The 20,763-nt window shown below is 34.9% G+C and overlaps 1 protein-coding gene across 2 annotated transcripts in view; it reads right to left on the bottom strand.

Moving 5' to 3' along the window:
• AGMO (alkylglycerol monooxygenase) overlaps positions 1-20,763 on the bottom strand; it is a 308,998-nt gene that overhangs the window by 190,219 nt on the left and 98,016 nt on the right. For both annotated transcript variants that reach the window (XM_033088864.1, XM_033088863.1), the window contains exon 4: positions 9,085-9,188. In XM_033088864.1, coding sequence (XP_032944755.1) covers positions 9,085-9,188 — 104 coding nt within the window. The remainder of the gene's footprint in view (positions 1-9,084; positions 9,189-20,763) is intronic.

Here is a 20,763-nt window from a genome sequence, read left to right as displayed (position 1 = left end):
AGGAAAGCCTTTTAATGTCATTCTAAGGAGACTGGATTTATCCTAGGCTATGAGGGAAGAGTTATTGTTTTTTTTCTTTCAGCTTGTAAGAAATATAAAAATGGGTTTGAAATCTATTTTAATAGCCCAGTGAAAAATCCTGCATATTTAGCCACAGCAGTAGCCATGGGGATGCAGAGGCAGAATACATACAAGAGATCTAAGGATTTGGTAATAATTTAAACAGAAGATTAGAAGGGCTGAAGAGTATCAAAAGGTACCCAGATTTCTGGCTTGTTTGTTGAGTAATGCTATTCACCAAGTGAGTGGAAAGGGAGAAGAATAGGTTGGAAGTTCAACTTAAGGAATATTGTATTGGAGTTCTTGAAATGTATCCCAAGGAAGCTGTTGAATAAGCAAATATGTGGTGCAAATATCAATTGAACTGAAAAAATGATACTGGATTTGCAGGTGTGGATCAGTAGGTCTGTTATCCACACCTCAGTAAATTTAAGAATCACTCAAAGGAAGCAATGGCGTAGAGGTAGGATTTAGTAACTTCTTTCTCTCCCTGAGAACAAGAAAAGAGAAAGCTTGGGGTGTTACCTGAATAGAACATGTGGATGAGCAAGGAGATTTTATGTGTTTATTTGTTTTTTAATGTGAGAGATGAAGATATATTTATAGTGTACTGAGAAGGAGGCAGATGGCAGGAAGAGGGACAAACAAGAGTAGCTGATTGAACAAGGTCCAAGAAAGGAACTAAGATAGGAGCAATATCACCAACTGAAGGACTAGACTTGCTCAAAAGAGGTGTTCAGGTGATCATTTTCTGTAAAATGAGAGGTAAGAAAACGTGTAAACTTGTGAATTCACAAATCTTTATGAAGATATTTGAACAGATAGTAGGGAGAGGGAAAACCAGAAAAGTTCACATATCTCTGTGACATTTTAACTATGTTCACTGTCTGACAGAAAGGGGCAGCAGTAGAGAAGAGATCTTGAGGAGATAGGAATTTTGGAAAGGCTTCTGCCAGGAAAGGAGAAACCTCATGTTTACAGCGTGGTAAGCAGCATTGACAGCTAAGCCTTATCTGGAAGCCATATATGGAGGGGCATCCAATTGCCCAGCAGGTGCTAGAGGGCACTCAGGCACTCCACAATCTGGGGGTGGGAGTGAAGTAGGTGGGTGACTGGATTCAAACACGGTGTGTAGATTTCAGGGCAGGTGAACTGCGATTTCCAGAGTCATGGAAAATAAGCACCTTAGGTTGAACGAACTAGCAAGTAAAGCCATGAGGCATGACAAAAGGAGAAAAAGCAGAGATTCAGAAGGAAGAGCTGTCCTTGAGTAAAGCAGCGAAGCAAAATGGTTGAAGTCAAGTGTATAATTACTTTGAAAGAAATGAAAAGAAATCTTCTGAGCTCCAGGACTCAGGTCCACTTTATTTTAATAAAGTAGTTTAACTTTACTAATCTCTGAACTCATCTGAGTCTCACTTATTTTTATGATTTCAGACAAATATTTTTTTTCCTTTGGAATTCAGAAACTAAAGATTGAATAATCAAGTACACTGTCCCACATTCCCTAAGTCTATGTTTAGTAATGACACAGAACCAAACCTTTTGGTTGCAGATAGAGTACTGATCTCTGTCCTTAAAACACATCTCCTTAAATTCTAGGCTTGGAATAAGTGGTTTTGCTTCTATTTAGAAAGTCCTCATCTTTAAGCAATCTAGGCCCATCTTTCTGTTCCCATTTCTTTGCTTGTATCCATTTCCTCTTTCCCCATTCCACCTTCTCATGCATCCTATATTCTTGGCATACTCGTACTGCTATGGTTTGAATTGCATCCCCAAAAAAGATGTATGAGGCCCTCGGTTCCCAGTACCTTCAGAATGTGATCTTATTTGGAAATAGGATCTTTGTGGAGCTAATCAAGTTGAAATGACGTAATTAAGGGAGGCTCTAATCCAGTATGACTGGGTTCCTTATCAAAAGGGGAACTTTGGACTCAGAGACAGACATGCAAATAGGAAGAAAGCCATGCGACCCTGAAGGCAGAGATGGGGTGCTGAATCTACAAGCCAAGGAACACAAAAATAGCCAGAAAAACACCAAAAGGAGAGAGGCATGAAGCTCATTCTTTCTCACAGCCTTCAGAAGGAACCAACCCTATTGACAACTTAATCTCAGATTTCTAGACGCCAGAACTGTGAGACAATAAATTTCTGTTGTTCTAAGCCAATCAATTTTGGGTACTTCATTAAGGCCGTCCCAGCAAACTAATTCACATACCACATATTTTATTTTCCATTCCCCAAATTTATTATATACTTTATTCATAATTTTGTGTATTCACATTCTCCTTCTACATAAGGTTCCATTTACCTCATCTATGGCAAAATTCTACTCTTCGTACAAATTGCGCTCCAGCACCATTTCTTCTGTAATGCTCCCCTTGATCCACCATGCTAATAAGAGCAATCACTTCTCTCTAAAATGTTAACAACTTGTATTACAATGGCTGCTAACTTGCTGGAATTCCTCCAAGGAAAGTGATCACCTTAAGAACAGAAGCTCATGTCTTATTTCTCCTTATATCCCCAACCTCTGCCACCATGACTGGCTCTACCATCTCAACACAAGAACATTAACATGTAAAAGTAGTTGAATATTTTAGCCATTTAGTTGTACATTGTTTCACAGTGACAATAAGAAAATGCTGTTTTATGTAGAGCTCTTTACTATGATTATCCTTATTTATCGTTCACTATTGGGGCTATAAATGACAATCAGATTTTAATGTAAAGAAAAATGAAAATCAGAGAATTATTTTACTTTTACCAAATTTCAAAACTACTTGGCAAGCTTACAGAATAATTCCATCTTCCTGATGCATCTAGAATCAAGGCTCTGAAACTGGTCAAGACATAAATCGGCAGAGGGCTTCATTTATTTAATATAAGGACAAGAATTGTGTCTTATAAGCTGTCTTTGAATGGTGGTTGAAGGTGGTGAAGGGATGCCTTAGAGTTCTGAGGCAAGGTCCTCAGAGAAGTTTTGTTTCTCTACTCCATAGGGGGGCTCAGGGCATGCTTTCCTTCTGTGACATAAGAGTTATGAGAATTTTATTCCCAGTGCATTTGGCTGCATTACATCAAAGTTGTTAGTTTCTTGTGTCTTTATTTGTTCACATTTGTCTTTATGTAACTCTAACTCCCACATATTGAAAAATAGTCTTTGCTTCTGTAGTTTGGCAGGGAGTATGATGTAATAAAATGATCTGAGATTTCACTAAAGGTTCCTCTACAGTCTTATATGTATAAAAACAATATTACATATGTGAATCATACTTGATTTATTGATATAGTTCAAAGAATTTCCACACTCATTATTTAAGGCAATCTTCAAAATAACAATATGTAAAGGCAGAGCAAACATTAATTGCCCCATTTAATGTACAAAATCACTGGGATTGAAACTCCGATTGGTTCAGAGAGGCAAAGGCAGTTAATCACTCAGGCTGAGACCCAGACTTCATTATTCCTAGTGAATTGCTCTCAAATGTTTCTAAATCTAATTAATATATTGTAAAATAATCATTCTCAAAAATAAGATCATCATATATTTACATATATTGATTTTAAAGATTGAGAGACACCGCAGAGCTAAAAAAAAAAATACTTAATCCAGCTATTTCAATTAAATGTATTTATCATTAATTTCCCATGCTTTTAGGAGAAATACTTAGCTTATTGAAGGTTACTATTTCCCACTCATTAGCTTCATATATGACAAATATGTTAAAAATATACGCATTCCTAAAAGTAAATAACTCACGTATGCTCTAATTTTGGGGGAATCTATTAAATCAAAAATATTTAAATGAATGACAGATTTAAATTATTTTACACATGGTGCCATTATCAGTTTCATATTGGCCTTACCCTAGTTAACCTAGCAAATATTTCTTTTGAAAATTTATTTTGAAAACTATAAAACTTTTTTATTTTATTTACTCTGTAATGTACATTTATTAAACACTGACTATATCAGATGCTTTATATATACTAAGTATATAGCAGTGAAAAAATAGACTCATGTAAACTTTACATGCTGGCAGGAAAGGCAATAGCAAAGTAGTAAGTATTATACTAGAGATATGCAAGTGTTTTGTGGAACGAACAAACAAACAAAAACAACCACCTGAGGACAGTTCAGAAGGCATCTATAAGAGAGGAATGGATTTAATTTTGAAGGATATGACAATCAAATAAAGGGGGAAATAATTTTCCGGACAGAGATAACAGCATGTACAATGAAGTATTAAGACATTGTGATAAAGTAAATTTAGAGAACTGAAAATTAATTGTTACATAGGAGATGGGGTGACAATGGAGAGTGTGGAAGATGAGATTGGAGAGAGGTGGGGCCAAGTTTTGACTACCTCTGCATATAATAAGGCTTCTATGAGATTTCTTTCTCAAAGTTACAGAGGAATTTAGCTTATTAAGAGCTGGCATTCTAGAAAGGTCACCATGGGTGATGGATTGAAGGATTAAGAATGGAAAAATAAAAAAATTAGTTTAGGACAAAAGCTAACTTAAAATAGCATTGGCTGAATCATTCTCCTTTATGATACTCTAGGGGTCCCAGGAATCAATGTCTGTTGTTAATGGGTGAATTCTAAGTTTATTTTTTCTAAAGTTGTTATATCATGTACAGTGGCTCCAAGTATGAAAATATAGGTTTGCAGATGTAATTGTGTTTTTAAATAAACCACATATTTTATGACGGTTTAGTATTTAAAGAAAAGATGCAAAAATTGTGCAGAGATTTGCCACATACCCTCCACCCAGCTCCTCTACTGCTAACGTATTACATGTTGCATTGCCAAATTTGGTTACATCGCTATTAACTAAATGCCACTGAACTCCACACCTTATTTATATTTCACTAGTTGTTGATGTGTTTTTTCTTTTTCTTTTTTTTTTGTTTTGGGATCTCATGACATTGAGTCTTTGTATCTTATAGCCACCTCTGATCTCTGACAGTTTCTCAGACAATCCTTGTGTTTCATGACCCTTATATGTTCGAGGAGTACTGGTTAGGTATTTTGTAGAACGTCCCTCAATTTGGGTTGGACACATGTCTTTTCTCAAGGTTAGACTGGGGGTAGGGTTTTGGTGACAAAGACCACAGAGGTGAAAGGACATTCTTATCACATCTGATCAAAGGGTACATGCTACAAACAAGACATCATCAAGGATATTAACTTTGATCTGAGATTGCGTTTGTCAAGTTTCTCCACTCTGAAGTTACCTTACCACTCCAATCCCTCCCTCCTTTGTCCCTTTTCCATGCTCTTAGTAAAGAACTTACTGAGCACAGGCCGCTCAAAGGGCAGGGGTTAGGGAGGCATTAAGCTCCATCCTTAGCGGGGCACAGCATCTACATTTATTATTTGTAATTCTTTAAGGGAATTTGTCTCTCACATATGTGTCCCCACTTATTTATTTATTCAGTAATTTATCTATGTTACTATGGACTGACCTCAAAGACATTTATTTTATACTTTCATTTATAACTCCACAGTATGTTATGTATTTTGTTTTTCAAATTGTTCCAGATTTTGGCCATTGGGAGCTCTCTCAAGTTGGCTCCTGTATTCCTCTGACATATCCCATTCTTTTATTTTTCAAGCACTTCTGTAGCTATGTTTTCAATATAAAACTGCAGCATTCAGGTATTTTATTATAAAGTTGGCAGAAAACAAAATGTTAATCCCTGCACTGTTATATATTACATAATATCCATAGGTCTAGACACATTTTATTATTTACAAAGTAGAGAGACTATCATGTTTAAGGAATTATATTAATTAAGATGTGTAATAAAAAATTGAAGTAGCATTCAAAATGATATGTTTCAGTATACAATAAATAAGCCTCACTTTAAATGCCACTTCATCAATTTCATCTCTTTTGGAGGAGTAACATTAAATCTAAGTTTAAAACAAAGTTAAAAAATGCAAAATGTATGGTTAGCAATTCTTGAAAGTTGAATTCTTATGTTTAACTAGACTAAATGGCAGGTTGGCCACCCTAATTTGCATAGTAATATCAAGAAAAGCGCTCTGAGCTAATTTTGCTTTTCCTTTCACAAATCAATTTTATCTTCAAAGACATGACCCATTTTGTATTTGTTCTAAAATACATTGTTACCTTAGCAACTACCAAATTATATGCCCTATGCAGCAGTGTCAATGAAAAGAATCTTACAAAAGAGTCATAGAAAACAGAGACCTGATGACTGCTCTTTGATTTTAATATCCAGAAAGACCTATCACAGAGTATTAACTATCGCAGACCCTGAAACCACCCCTGCTATCTTCAAACAGACCTACAAACTCTAGAAAGGAATCCAGGCTGATCTGCAATCCCTACCTTTCATTTCCCGCGCTGCCTGTCCTCTCCATCCCCACAAAATCACCCCCACCAAAAATAAAAGAAAATTAGCAGCTTATGATGCATTTCCAATACTCATTTCCTTATTCACCATATTTTTCTATGTCCTTGGTAACATGATAGGCGGTTGCAAAGGGAATTTATCCCTGCAATACAGGGGTGTGAACCTGCATTTCACTTACTAGATTTTCAAGAATCGGTAACTTTGGACGCATTGACTAAACAGGGGCAAAGACACAAGTGAAACCAGGACAGAGATGACCATACTTGGGGACTGAGATGTCTGGATTCAGTTCCAACCCACTGCGTGATGTCGGGGGTTCCACTGAGATTCATTCTGTAGCGTTTAAAGTCTATGATTTAAATATATCATCTCCCAGATTTCCAGATTTCGTCTAGTTCTGAAATCAATGATGCTCTGATAACAACTTCCTTTGATAATTCCTCGGATGATTAATATACTAACTGTACTGATTTTCTTGGAGCAACTTCAAATACAGCTATACCCTACCCATAATCACCCACCAGAGGTGTGAGTTATCTTTACGCAAAGAGAAATATATACATCAGGAGTGAATAATGATTTTTGAGGTTATAGTTTTAATAGATCCGATATTCACCCTATTTTGTACAGGATAATAAAAGTTTGTATTAATGCAGCTATTTCTTAAGAAGAGAGAGTGGACAGTATCCCTTCTCTCCATCACAGGCCCTATTCTAACCTCTGTTCACTGGAGTCCTAGACCAGTCTGGAACTATGAAGCAGTGAAATAAGTCATATTTTCTTCCACATTTAATAACCCAGACTTTCAGCACAAGCTATAGGAGATGGAAAAAATATGTATGTATGTATGTGTGTGTGTGTGTGTGTGTGTGTGTGTGTGTGTTCCTATATCCTTTCTTTTCCATCTCTATTGCTTAGAGCAATTTATGGATTAAATTGTGTGCTCCCAAAACTCATCTATTGGAATCTTATCCCTTAATACCTCAAAATCCTGTCCCTTAATACCTCAGAGTGTGACCTTATTTGGAAATAGGATCATTGCAGATTTAATTAGTTACAATGTGGTCAGAATGGAGTAGGGTGAACTCCTAATACAGCATGACTTTTGTCCTTATAAAACAAGAAAAAGAAACTTGGACCCAGACACAGGGAGACTACCATGTAAATGCTGAAGTTATACTTCCCAAAGCCAAGGAACTATCAGAACCTGGGAGAGAGGCCTAGAACAGCTCTTTCTCTAAAGACTCCAGAGGGACCATGGCCACTTCAGATTTCTGGCCTTCAGGCCTGTGAGACAGTACATTTCTGTTGTTCTAAGCCACCCAGTTTGTGGTACTTTGTTATGGCAGCCCTAAGAAATTAATACAAGCTGTAACACAAGTGTATGGTGTCAGGAGCAGGGGTGGATTTCTTTTAATACCCATTTCAGCAAGTGCATTAGTACTATCCTGGCATATAGTTTTGTTTTGCCTATTTTGCTGTTTGGGTTAGAACACATGCCAGTCAGTATAATTTTTTCTTTTATTGGCTATTAGGCATCTGGTTTCAAACATAGCGTTTTAGCACTTACAATCTGCGTAATTAACCTCAGTGATCTTCAATTCCCTGATATTAGTAACACTTGATCTAGCATGGCATGGGCTTATTCGTGAGGATCAAATGAGAGAACAGAAGTGAAAAACGATACAGAGGCACATAGAAGAGGATGTAGTATACAGGTTAAGATCTGGGATCCACCAGCCAGGTTGAATGAGTTCAGATTCCGTCCCTCCCTTCATGAGTTTTATGACTTAACTACGGACTCAGTTCCATCATTTAATGAGAGTTATAGTGGTGCTCATATCTTAAAGTTGTTATGAAGATCTTAGAAGATTTTCTGGCACAAGGAAAGCACTCAATACATGGTACCTAAGAGGAGAAACTTGTAAAATATAAAGAGCCATACTAATGTCAGATCATTATAATTTATACTTAGTAACTAGCTTATTGATGGATGCACTTACACATCGATAGCTCTGACTTTCTAGCTCAACATACATTTTAGCAAGGGATAAAGAGGGGTAATCCAGGATGAGAGCTGTTACCAAGTAGAAGAACTTTGCAGGGTGAATCAGAAGAAACAGAACTAGAGGCTGATTCTGGTATTCATCAGACTTGTTATTTCCTTCTATGAAAATACTGAAGAACCAAACTTTTTGTTGAGTATCACACTAACTGTTCTAATATGTGGACAAAAAAAATGAAGGCTTTAAGTAGATATTTCTTGGTCCTGCAGAAATGGGAACTGAATTTTCTAAAAAACTGCTTTGAGAAGTTTCTAATAAAATCTTTTTTGGCATGTATTTGAATTGAGATACACTGTCTATACATCACACCTCTTAGTGGATAGCCCATAAAAAAAAGACAGTCCTTTTTCTCACTTTGCTATATACCTCAGGGTGAGTTTGGGGAGTTAAAAAAAGACTCCTATTGGAAAGCACCCCTTGCTTCATGTACGTCTACCCTTACAGGGGAGAAAGAAACATTTTAGCAAAACACCTTCTATTAGTTTACTTGTAGAAAATAAAAACAGCTGAGAGTTTTAAAAAATGAATTGTATCATCACATTTATTCAATTTCATACAACTTACCCAGGAAGTATATATTTGCAGGACAGATTGTCTGAGTGCTGTGGATAAGTTATAGTCTTCAGAACTGTGGTGTGTTTGGTGTCCAGCCCACATAATATTAATCTCTGCAAAACACAGAATTTGAAATGAGCCATGAGAATAAGAACAAAGCAACTTCCATTTTCAGTTATGTATGCTGCTATGTTGAGTGAGGAAGAAAATCTGGAACATCGCTGCAAAAAGCTAGCCAATATAATTATAATTAAAATAAGCTGCCTGAAATCACTTTTTGGAAGCAGGCAAGGCATAAATTACAAACAAATAAAAAATTGAAACATAGCCCATATATATATATATATATATATATATATGTATATATATATGTATATATATACATATATATATACACACACATATATAGTATATGATATAATTAAATGCCTCCAGCAAACTGAAATGACTTCCAAAATTTACATTTCGCTAACATATTACAATATAACAGATCATAAAAGCTAACTGGTAATGTTGTAACAATACAGTCAGTGTGTAGTGATGATTTTTCAGTATGTGATAACATATTTCTAATTAAAGAAGAATATTCTGATGGGAAAAATTAGTGTATACATTTTGGAATAAAACATTACATAATATTTTTTTTTCCTGTTGGCTTTTCCCCTCATTTATTTATTTATTTATTTATTTATTTATTTATTTTAATTAAAGTTTATTGGGGTGACAACTGTCATGACTGTTGGCTTTTTTAAGAAGTCTCAAAATCGGTCAAAGTAGAATAATCCTTGGTCCTGAGCATTAAGGTTTCATTTGTATTTACAGAAATATGTTAGCTAATAGTTACATACTGTTCTTTCCATGCCTTACCAAAATGCCATACCATTTCTACAATTGTCTCCCACACTTGCTATTTGTCCTCATAATAAAAAAGGAAACATAAGCTATTTATTTTCATCAATCACTATACAAATTGCCCTCATAATATTTTGGGATTCTTAAACACCCAAAGAGGATAGTGGCTTGTTTTTTCTACAACAACCATGCTACTTTAATGGTCCGCTAAGTAGATGGCATAGGAAAAAACAAACCCGTATTTTTCATTCTGCCTCTGATTTTCAAACTGTCCATATTTTTTATTTCCTACCAGAATTACAGATCAAAATGCCACATTATATTATATTCAATTTAAAAATCACGTTCTTAGCTAAACTAACTTATGTTTAGTCCTTTGCTACAAATACAAGAGCTAGAATTAACCCTGTGATATGATCATTGTATCGCTGTCAGTATACATGAGAAATCAAATCTTTTAGGCTTGGGTTCATGGGCACTGGACAGTGAGCCTGAGTGAAAATTTGTGGTTATTGGTCCTTGTAGTTGCCATATAGTAATAGTTAAAATACGTGGCACAGGGCAGAATAATTTGTTACAGGTTTTCAGGAAAATGAAAATCATGGAGATTTTATATATATAAAAGTCCACCTAGATTGGAGATTATACATATATAGACATATATATTATGTGTAATATATATGTATATATGTATACATATGTGTGTATATGTGTGTGTGTGTGTGCCTATATATATTTCCAATCAAGGTGGGCTATATATATACACACACACACACACACACACACACACATATATATATATACGTATATATATGTGTGTGTGTGTGTGTGTATGTGTGTATATATGTGTGTGTGTGTGTTTGTGTGTATATATATTTCCCATCTAGGTGGACTTCTTGGTCATTCATTTAGGAAACAAAAGCTCTCTGGACTATTTGTGTAGTGAGTTACTAAACAAAATTTGCAAAAGAGTTTTGGTAAACAAATGATATTTTGGAGATGTAAGAAGGACTTAATTCTGTGAGAATGACTAGATTATGAAAAGGATTATGAACAGATAGCCCTAGTACTAATCATTTCTCTTAAAGTCACGTGTTGTTCAGTGTGGCAAGTATTTTCATAAACCATCAGTTTATATGTAACTTCCATCTCGATTCCTTGACATTTTACTCATATCTAGTAATGGCCCTGTATTTCTACCCAAGCAATTAGGGAAATTGTTCTTACACAAATGAGAAGTGCTTCACCCCAATGACCTCTAACTTCCCACGTCATAAACCTTGAAATAACCTAGAACCTTAATTTCTGGTGTATTGATTATCCTACATAGCTACAAATAAGAGATATACAAAGAATCCTGTGGCACTTAATATCTTCAGACGCTGTGGGCAAGTTTATTAAGAGGTAATAAATTTGATGAATCTCCTGTCTTTTAAAACTTCTTATAGATTGAGCCCCTGAAGTAATCTAAACACCATTTTCTCTTTAGAACACACCCATTATTGAACATTTCAGAATCTATTACTTACAAACTTCATTACAAATAAAAACACTGTCCATTTTGTTGCACCTTACAGAATTTGTTTTAAAAAATTGATCATAACATCCATGTTATGAGTTCACAAGGGGATAAGCTAATCAGATGAGGTTATATTAGAGGGTAATAATATATATTGAAACTACTTCCTTATAACCTCCACAGAAGCTAAGTGATGGAACAAAAAAATCCACAAAGGTGGGGGTCAAAGACCTGTCTCTTTAGCTGTTTTAAAAGCATTTACTTCCTAGCACAAACTGTGTGTAACACAAGCCTTCATTCAATGAAGTACAGCTGTGTAAACAGGGTACAGTAACTGGATCTTACTGCCTTACCTCTGTGAGTTTTTAGAATTGGGAAAAACAGAATACAGGATTTTTTTTTTCCGCAGTCTATATTCAACTTACTTGAAGTACATTATTTTCAAAAGTGGTTATAAAATTTCCATGTAATTTATGGAAAATTATTCCAATAGTTCTTTTATAAATAAAATAAGCAAAAGTTAATAGTGCATTTATAAATATGTCCATCTTCTCTAATATTTGAATTGATGAATTATCTGTTCTAAGGGATAAAAATGAATATTGAAGTGAAAAAATAATATGACAATGAATTTCTTTCTATGAAATTATATATTTATAATGTGTAGTCAATAATAATTTTCTTTTCCTATAAGCAAATTATTGATTATGCAAGCATATGGTATGTTGTTATGGCTTTTCAGTGATATAATTAGAAGCAGTTACACTGCTTTCTGGTACCAAAATGTAGATTTGCATAAATATATTTTATTAATACTTTGATCAATCATTCAATTTGGGGGCCAAAATTTAATGTATTATGTGTTTTTGTATGTGTTTTATATTCTTGAGTTTAATTTGTATCCATTTTTTAAATATGTTTTAACTTACATACAGTGAAACACATCCCTTTTAGTATCCAGTTCTATGAGTGTTTACCAAACAAATGTAGCTCTGTAATCACTTTCATAATCAAGACACAAAAGAGTTTTCATCACCCCAAAAAGTTCCCTGTTCCACTTTGTGTTGCCTGCAGGCTGACTCTAACATGGCTCCTTGATTCAGATAATTAGATTCTGGATTTTAAACTGATAATGTAATGGGATAATGTAATGTAAACTCTTGGGACCTTGGAAGAGATGAGTATGATTTGAATGCGGGGGAAACATAAATCAGTGGGATCCAGAGGGCTGCCTTTGGGAGGCAGCCTCTAAGATGGTTCCCAACAATTCCTGTTGGTTATTGTTTATCCCCTTATATAATACCTCCTCCTGAGTGTGAGCTGGATTTAATAACTCCCTTTTAGTGAATATAATTTTGGCAAAGTCGATGGGATGTCACTTGGGATAGTACATTATCAAAAGACAGTGGCTTGTCTTGGGTGCTCTCTTCTTTCATACTCTCAGAAGCTCTGTCTGAGAAAAGTCAGCTGCCATGTTGTGAGCTGTGCTTTGGAGAAGCACATATGGCAGCCTCAAGCTAACCAGTTAGCAAGGAACTAAACGCCTTAGTCCAAATTCCACAAGGAACTGAATCCTGTCAACAACCACATAAGTGAGTTTGGAAGCAGATCCTCTCTCCGTTGAGCCTTCAGATAACACTGCAGTCAGTAGACAACTTAACTGCTTATGTATCACCTCATGAAAGACATTGGGCCAGAAGCACGCGTGAAAACTGTGCCCAAATTTCTGAGCCTTAGACCCTCTGAGAGAAGCCACTAGCATGTTACAAAACAGTAGACAATTAATACAGTTATCAATCCATCTCAACCTCATTCTCAGTCCCTAGCATCCACTGATCTGGTTTCTTTCCTCTAGTTTTGCCTTTTTGAGAATGCCATATAAATAAATTATACAGTATTTAGCCTTTTGAGTTTGTTTTTTTTCACTTAGCATAATGCATTACAGACGCCTCCATTTTGCTGTTTATCAGTAGCTTGCCCCTTTTTTGCTGAGTCAGATTCCATTTCTATGGATGTACCACAGGTTTGGTTTGGTTTTCATCCATTCTGCAGTTCAAGAACATTTCAGTTGTTCCAGTTTTTGGTAATTACAAATAAAATATCTGTAAATGTTCTAATGCAATTTTTTGGTGAACATTTTAAGTTTTTATTTCACTTGGGTACAATACCTAGGAGTGAGATTACTGAGCTGTATGGTATGGTAACATTTAGCTTGTTACGAACTGCTTTCCAAAGTGGCCGCACCTTTTTGTATTGCCACCGGCAATGTATGAGAGTTAAATTTGCTCCACATTTTTTAGTAGCATTTGACATTATTATTTGTATTTATATTTATTTATTTGACAGCATTCTAATAGGTGTCTAATGGTATCACATTGAAAATTTAATTCTCATTGCCATAATGAGTTATGACAAGATTATCTCTCCATGTGCTTATGTGTCATCTGTATGTCTTCCTTGAAGTGTCTATTCAAGATCTGTGCTCACATTTTAATTTTTTTCATTATTGAGTTTTGCATATAAATCTTTTTGATATGTCATTTGCAAACATTTTCTGCATACAAGTCCTTTGTTAGAGATGTGATTTGCAAAAATTTTCTTCTAGTCTGTGGCTTGGCTTTTTAAACAGTAGCTTATGAAGAACAAAAGTTTCAGTTTTGATGTAATCTAATTTATGTACTTGAGAGTTTGTGAAAAAAATATTTTTAGTGTATGTAACAATGAAGGGGGGGTACCTTTGGAGAATTTTTCAGAATGATGAGAAATTTGTAACTGTCTAGAAACTAAGAGAGTGTATGTGTATTATACATCTAAAATATATCTAAATACAAGTCTCTTGTCTCCTATCTTTTCAACTATGAAATGGAGAAAAATACCCGTTAGATTAATCTGAGACAAAAGTACAGGTCTACAAGGAATTTTTACAGCAATATTATAGCTATTTAATCTTCAATAGTGGATAGGCCAGGATGATGCTGCCTTCACTCATAGTTCGGAAAACCCTCAAGCTGTGAGGGAAAAATATGTTACAGGCATATTTAGAAAATGTGAATGATGTTTGTCACCAAGAAAAGCATGTTATAAATACTTTGTGACACTTGTAGCATATTGTATGGCGACTGTGGAACATTAGAACTGTAAAGAGTTTTGTGAAGTTATTGTTCAAACTTTTAATTTTATAAATAATAAAAGTGAAATTAAAAGAGGAAAGGGCAGAAGAGTTTCATGCAAGAAGAGAAAGCTTTCTATGCTCTCTCTCAGCAGTGATTTATTCCCTTCTTGGATTTTTTATTGACATATAATTGACATACAATATCCTATCGTTTCAGGTGTACATAATGGTTCTATATTTATATACATTATGAAACAATATCCACAATAAGTTTAGCTACCTTCTGTCAGCATACAAAGTTATTACAACATTACTGACTACATTCCCTATGCTGTACATTACATCCCCATGACTTATTTTATAACTGGACATTTTCTCTTTCAGAAATGGAGGTGAATGGGTTCAAGTATTCTCAGATGGCACATATTTGGTAATTTCTAATAAATAAAAGACATAAAGGAGCTCAACACACCCTATTAAATGACGGTGCTAAACCTCTTGAATTAGAACAACTGCCTGTTTGCCTTTGGCAAGAAATTTAAAACTATAAAACACAGGACTTTTCTATTTTTGAGTGAAAACAATTGTCACTTTGAATTTGAGGATACCAGAGATAAGTGAATCTTTTAAAAATTTGTTCCAACAGACAAGTATGACGGATAAATTATTTCAACAAATTAACTGAGCTAAACAAACAACAAATTAATAACAGACTCAAGATACCAAACTAAAGTCTAACTGGAAAATGCAATAGCTAGTGAATAAAAAGAATATACCCTCATGTATTTTCCTATTCTCTACTCACTGAATGAATTAGCAATTTCATTAATTTTGTCATCACAACTTCACTCACTTCTTATAGTAAAAAAATGAAAGTGTGATGATGAAATTGATGACAGTGTTAATTCAGGCAATGAGTAGAGAAAGATATTCTTTGGAATATCAGATCAGTAAGAAGAAAACTGATTAGTTGGCTGGACATCCATATTTGTGTTCAATACATTTTGCAAATATCCAGATGCTCAGCATCATAGAAACCAGCCATATGAAGGACTGATTAACATTTTTCACTATTTATTTGGATGTTTGACAACATCTAGATCATCTCTCTAGAGGAGGTAAAAAATGATGGCTCTAAAATTGTCAAAAATACTAAATTGTCATGCTAATCTTTCTAGGAATCACAACTTTAATATATTGTTCTTTTTTTATGTTCAAGGGAAGCTTTTAAATTTTAGCATGGAGAATTTTAAAATGACAAATCTACATGTATATGTTTATATTCTTTCAAAATTTAAACAGAAGAAGGTATAGCTTTTCAGTATGAAGAAAAAAAATCCATCCAAATTTGTCATCTTTTCAATCAAAACTTCTGTTTCTATACAATGCAAAAGCAAGACATAATGTAATGCTTATTATTGAGTTATTTGACCAAAATGATAAAATTTAAAACATATTTATAAGAATATTATTACTACCTACCACATTTACTTGCATTAAAAATGAAAAATGTGATTTTAAAATTTCAGAATTTTGATATGTCCATATTATATCAGTTATATTCTATTTCAAATCCCATTTCAGAAAGCCTAAGATTATATTTAATAAAATTTAATTTACATTGTATATTATTAAAACTAAAAAGTTATTTAGCACTAATTTATCGAATCCTTACTATGTATAAATAATTTGTGTAGGTATTCTGATAAATAAAAGCACAAAATAGAAAAAAAAATCCCTCAAAGAACCTACAACCAAATAGAAGCAAAAGAAATATGTACAAGCGCTGATTGATACAGGGAAGTTTTACATGCCCTAAAATAAAAATAATTCTGTGTAATTGTACATGTCTTACATTACTTTGTAATCATTGTTCTATAAAAACTTTTTCAAGATTATTTTAACCAAGGTTTCCATGAAATGTAAGAAGACATTAGCTTCAACCTTTCTGAGAGACTAAGTGACCACTTCCCTACTTGTCTTTCTGTATTGACTTTTCTAAAAAAGTTCTAGAAATGAGATTTCACAATATCACATGCAGTGGAACTGTGGGCTTTGTTTGACAGAGAGGAGAGAAGCTAGGAAATGTGTTCTGTTCTGTTACACAGGGGGTTAGATTAAAATGCTAGGAATAAAGGTCCCTACGATCAGCAAGAGGTATTAGGAATAGAAAGGGATGCAGACAGACAGGCCACGAGGAGTGATAGAACTAAAGAAAAAAGGGAAAAGCTCATGCTAGGAACTGGGATGAGCCCCCAACCATCTCTCACTTCCAAACTCTCTCTACACTTCACCCTCCTGTTCTTACCCCTTCCAGGTTAAAGCCCTTGTCCAAAAGCACTAAACACCAAACAAGCCATATCTTTGAATTAAATGTGTACTTTCCTTATCTCACATCAGGCAGGTGGAACAGAAGGTCGGGGCAGGGTTGGAGGGTAGGGACACGTTCTCATCCCAGTGCAAACAGAAGGTGCTCTTTGGCTTGCCAAATTGAGAGGCTAAAAGCAGTTCCCTCCTAAAATATCATCGGACGTGTTAAAGAACAGTTCTTCAGTTTTATGATGAGCTAGATATGTCTTCATACAGGCAGACATGAGAACCTAAGGTCACAAGGATGAATTTCTTTGAGAAAAAGCAATTAATTTCTAAGAAACAGTTTACAACTAAGATGTCTAAACACTGCTCATTTAATATGATGACATTACTCATATATACGTTCTCAGAATTAAAAAGGGGGAAGAATAAAAGTAAATCTATGAAGATAAAATGAAAGTGGGATACATTTCCAATGTAATTTTTATACACATGCACACACACACACGTGTATTGAACACCTGTGGGTATGTGTGTTTGTGTATATTTGAGATGACAGAAAAATACACACTGTTTCGTATTACATCCCACATTTAGATATACAGATGTGTAGTACATTGCTAATGGCTTTTCCTGTAGACAGAATAGAAATAGTGTGTGTATGTATGAAAGCAGAGAGTGTTCCACTTTGAAATCATCATTCAAAGCAGACTGAGCTTTATTGTATGTTGTCAACCCTCATGTTCTCTGTAACACTTGCAACCTACGAGAAAAACTGGTTGCCTACTCGCTTAAGAATAAAGGTCTAATTTTTGACTTTACTGTCCACTCTATTACAAGACTACATGCAAGGTTACCTGAAAGTAATACTATGAATAAGAATTTGAATTCGATGTGCACTCTTTCTTCTCTAAGCTCCACAATTTTCTGTTTGGATCCCTCTGCTCCTAGTCATTTTGTATGTTGATACTGGCCAACACCAAATAATCACCTAGATTTCTGTTCTCTCACTTCAAACTTACACTTCCTGTGCCCTAGGCCATGACCTGGGTAGAGAATCCTGATTCATATCACTGATGATGCATGCGAAGCTCTTTCTCACTCAATAGAAAACATGTTATTGAACTAACGTATTCTTAAGTGGTACGAATACTGAAATTTCCAGAAATATAATAGGCTAAGATACTTTTGGTTAAGGAAGATTCCCATCTCTCTCGCCTGTGGGGAAAATTAGTCATGTGTCTGTAGGAAAACTATCCCTCTCTGCAAAAGTTAGCAGAATGAAATAAAAATCCTCTGAAATAAAAGTTGTCAGTATTACATTTTAAAGTAATTACAAATTTGACAATTTTGATGTCTCATGAAGATCACATATCCATTTAATGAAACCAAGTTCTAGGGCAGTTGGAACCTTGTTGTCAGCAGCAACATTTACACCATGACTTTGGTTTTGGTGCAGTTAGTGATTTTGTCATGAGCATCTTAACAATAGAGTCAGATTCTGAGGAACCCACATGCTTCACATAGATTAAAAGCAAGAAATCTTCCCGAGTATTTAATGACATATATTTGGCATTCACAATGACCTAACTAGCACAATCAGGGGGCGAGAATCGTGGGAGCACTGCCTTTCTGTCAATAGAGTTGGCTAGGATTGGCGAGCACTCCTACGACACCCTTTCTGTACAGCACGCCCGCCTGTGGTGAGATACAATGACCTTCTGCTGTGTTTTGTTTGGCACAATGATTTATATAATTTGTCTCCACCAGTCACAGAATCCAAGAACAAATAACCTCCAAAGTTTGAAAGGAGAGCAACAGTGGAAGTGAGCAGGAAAGCAAAACAACCAGGGATTGTCAGGAAAAAGGAAAACAGGAAAAACGGCACTAAAACCATTAGTTAGAAAGTGGCTGCAATCTGTTCTCATTTTCTCTCTAATAAACCCCATGGATGTAGATTATCCCTGTCAACAACAACAAAAACCTCCCAGGATCTCTTTGACAATAATAAGGGCTTTCTATTGATCTTACCATTTGCTTTTGGGCTTTGAAACCATTTTTACTGTTTCACAGCAAATGAGTCTGTTTTTCACGTTAGAAACTTTCTATATTACTGAATTTGCAAGAAATACAACAGTGTCCACTGAAGGTGCCAGACTGAATCAGAACTGAATGTTCCCGTTGGAACGAGTCTGTCTACCCTTTGTTAATGGTGTCATTCTGACATATATTAGTATTGTAACTGGTCTTTGAAGAGGCAATATGCACCTGATAGATTTTCTTTTGTGCATGTGGGAACTGTATGTTCTGCACTCTGTTACTACCACTTGGTGACACATCTTAGAACTGAATATAAGTTATTTGTTACTTGGTTCTTTCCTCTGTCCCCTTCAAAGTACTTCTTAAATCTGAATGTATGTCTGGTTTTAAAGGGAGGATATCAATGACTACCAGGTCTCACGACTACTGGAGGAAGAGGTCTCATGTAATAGTCTTTGACCTTTGGGTATTAAGAGATAAAAGTGGTTATTAAGGAACATATCTGCCATTATTCTAATAAGAATACACTCATGTTCTAGATCCCCCTGCTATGACCCCTTGCTACATGACCTTCAAATTCAAATGTTATTTATTACTGAAGTCATTGCTTTCTGTCTATACTTTCTTTTTGTTGTTGTTTTTTCCGTTGTATAAACTTTAATCTTCATTAAATTTGTTGGGGGTGACATTGGTTAGTAAAATTACATAGGTTTCAAGTGTACAATTCCACAATACATCATCTCTGTATCACATTGTGTGTTCACCGCTCAGAGTCAGTTCTCCTTCCATCCCCACTCTTTCTCTTTCTGACCTTGTAATGTGACATTGTACCTTCGATCACTCCCTTTTCCGCCTTCCAACCCCCATAAATATGCCACTATCATCTTCCATCAATCCACTGTGTCATCTGTTTTTCTTTCCTATTCCATACTCACTTTTGTCGATTGACACCTCATTGCCTCAGTACAATTAGCAAATATTTGCTGCATGATATCTATGTATAAGATATGCTGTTCTTACATCACTCACAATCAAGTGCAGGGGTCAGCAAATGGTCATCCTGGGCCAAATTCAGCCAACAGTCTGCTTTATATAGCGAGCAAGCTAGGATTTTTTTTTTTTACATTTTTAAATTATTAAAGTGAAATCAGAAGAGCAACCGTTTGTGAACCATGAATATTACATGAAAAAATATGTATCTTCCTTTTTCTCTTTTTCATGTACCCTCTATTCTCTGGATTTCATGAACATGCTCAACACTTTCATGGTCTCCTGTCATTGTACCACCTGTCAAAATGTTTTTTTATTCATTTTTCTTTTAAATTTTTCAAGGACCACTGCATATGTCATTTTCTTCAGGAAATCATATTTAGTCCTCCCCAGTGACAATTGTCATATGATCCTTATTACTTCTGGGCCTTAAACATCACAAATATTCTGCTATTTTGTACCCTCCCTATTTTAAAGCTTCTTAATGAAAGATTAACTTGTCCATCTTTGTACTTTCTATAGCACCTACTATTGTGTCTTTGCATAGTAGACACTAATATAATTTTTATTGATTAAACCAATGCTTATCAAATAAAACTGGTTCATTTGAATAATTAATAACCAAGTCATACTATTTTATTTGCTAAATACATGTATTTTCATTAATAAAAATCAAAGTTTTTTTTTTTTTAATTTTCCTTTTCTTTTGCACTAATTCCTTCTCCCTAACTTCAGTCATATCCGAGCACTTCACTTTGTAAAACATGATCCTTTGACCTTCCCTTTCCTTAATTTGTTTTTATCTCAAACATCTGACAAGAGTAGAATTTTACTTCCTTATCTCCCATCATTCTTAAGCCCC

Source organism: Rhinolophus ferrumequinum, chromosome 20 (genome assembly GCF_004115265.2).
Source record: "Rhinolophus ferrumequinum isolate MPI-CBG mRhiFer1 chromosome 20, mRhiFer1_v1.p, whole genome shotgun sequence".
Classification (NCBI taxonomy): domain Eukaryota; kingdom Metazoa; phylum Chordata; class Mammalia; order Chiroptera; family Rhinolophidae; genus Rhinolophus; species Rhinolophus ferrumequinum.
The sequence above is the reverse complement of the archived record's forward strand: the minus strand, read 5'-3'. Positions and strand labels throughout refer to the sequence as shown.